The following is a 1,767-nucleotide window of genomic DNA, read 5'->3' as shown; positions in this document are numbered from 1 at the left end:
CACACACACACACACACACACACACACACACACACACACACACACACACACACACACGTACATATTAACACACACGGCGTGGTGAAATCAGGTAGATCTACTCTTCAAAACAATGAACGTGAAGAAATTGGCATTTTTCCGCAGGTTCGGGATTTTAAAAATAATTTTAATTTTTTGATTCAACACCTTTCATGCTCATTAAAGAACACATTTCTGTGTGGATTTTACTGATAAACGTTGATTAAAGGCATGATTGAAAATGTAAATTTTCAGTTTCCACTCTCAAGCTAAAGATAAAACTCACGTTTAACTGCCATTTTCAAGCTATTTTTATCTTTGAAACCAGGTGACCCCCACCTCCTTCAATCGCCAATGTCATGACTTGTATCTAACACATATGGATATTGTGTTCATCAAAAGCAAGGCTTTAAGATGATACCAATAACTCCATATGTCCCAAAATTGACGAGTGCCTGATTCCACAGTGTCGTGACACGTAATTAGACAGATATAAGTAGGTTATATTCTGAGGTTTGTTGGTACTGACCGCAAACTGACAGTACAAACCCAACATATTAAATATAGATAGACCATCAACTAAAAGGATGGAATTGAACATTTACCTACAAAATTATTTTAAAGTAAATTTTCCAAACCATGACTATTTAAAGTGTAATTTAACTGGCCATAAATTAAACATTTATCTTTACTTATTTATGAATAATTTATAGAGAAACTCACACTCTTTTCAGGTGAAAACATCCTCGAAAGGTTCCAGTCGCGATAGTCTTCACGTGTGAGTGTTTGATAATGCTGGAATTTAAGAAATCAGATTGGTGGTAAAGATGGAAGTTCAAAAAATTATGTCTTTTCTTCTCTTTCTTTCTCTTTTTTTCTTCTTTTGGGTATCTTGTTGTACTACAAATCCCTCCTCTCTGTCTCTGTCTCTGTCTCTGTCTGTCTGTCTGTCTGTCTGTCTGTCTGTCTGTCTGTCTGTCTGTCTGTCTGTCTGTCTGTCTGTCTCTACGTCTCTGTCTCTGTCTCTGTCTCTTTCTATCCCTCTCTCAACAGCCTTTATTCTCTAACATTCATACTCAAACGTACGCGCACACATATTTACATGATTTAGAAGACGAGATGGGTCGGATATAATATCACAGCAAAAGAGGCTGACTCGTAGGCTGTACTTGAGCTGATCTCGTATTCTCCTTTCTTCTACTTCAGTAAGCTGTGTAGAGAAAATACTTTATATCCTGTTCTTTTTCTGGGAGATGATAATGCCAACAGACACTCTTGTTTAGAAAATCGATAGCTCTGGTAGTAGCATGCTGGGCCATAGTGCCAAAGATCCTGGTTTAAATCCACGAGGAGTTGTTCTGGAACTTGGATTTGTGGAGATAGTTTTCAGGGCTCTACGCGTGTATATCTCAGACCTATAGGAAATGGATATTACTACAGTCTGTGGAAGTATTTCTCTGATCATCTGTCAGTAGTAGTCGCTGAAAGCAATAAGAATCCTTTACCACAAAAAACTTAGAAAATTCAGAACTTCGAATTATCATTTTACAATAGGGCTATCTTCGTAATGACATATATGCAGCTAGCAGAATAGTTATTCCCTCACCCCACGCAAGTGTGTGTGTGTGTGTGTGTGTGTGTGTGTGTGTGTGTGAGTGTGTGTACGTATGTTTGTATGTGTGTGCGTGCGAGAAGAGATAGAGATAGAGAGAGAGAGAGAATATGTGTGTGTGTGGGTGTGTGTGTGTG

The 1,767-nt window shown here is 38.2% G+C and overlaps 1 protein-coding gene across 1 annotated transcript in view; it reads right to left on the bottom strand.

The window, feature by feature from the left end:
• The window catches only part of LOC118477167 (leucine-rich repeat-containing protein 38-like), a gene marked incomplete at both ends in the record, with an annotated part of 1,639 nt that extends 826 nt beyond the window's left edge, over positions 1-813 (bottom strand). Inside the window, 1 exon segment of the mRNA XM_035970391.1 lies at positions 742-813. Coding sequence (XP_035826284.1) covers positions 742-813 — 72 coding nt within the window.
• Between the last annotated feature and the right edge of the window lie 954 nt (positions 814-1,767).

The sequence above is a fragment of the Aplysia californica genome, unplaced genomic scaffold (genome assembly GCF_000002075.1).
Source record: "Aplysia californica isolate F4 #8 unplaced genomic scaffold, AplCal3.0 scaffold00011, whole genome shotgun sequence".
Classification (NCBI taxonomy): domain Eukaryota; kingdom Metazoa; phylum Mollusca; class Gastropoda; order Aplysiida; family Aplysiidae; genus Aplysia; species Aplysia californica.
This window is presented reverse-complemented; position numbering and strand designations above follow the sequence as displayed.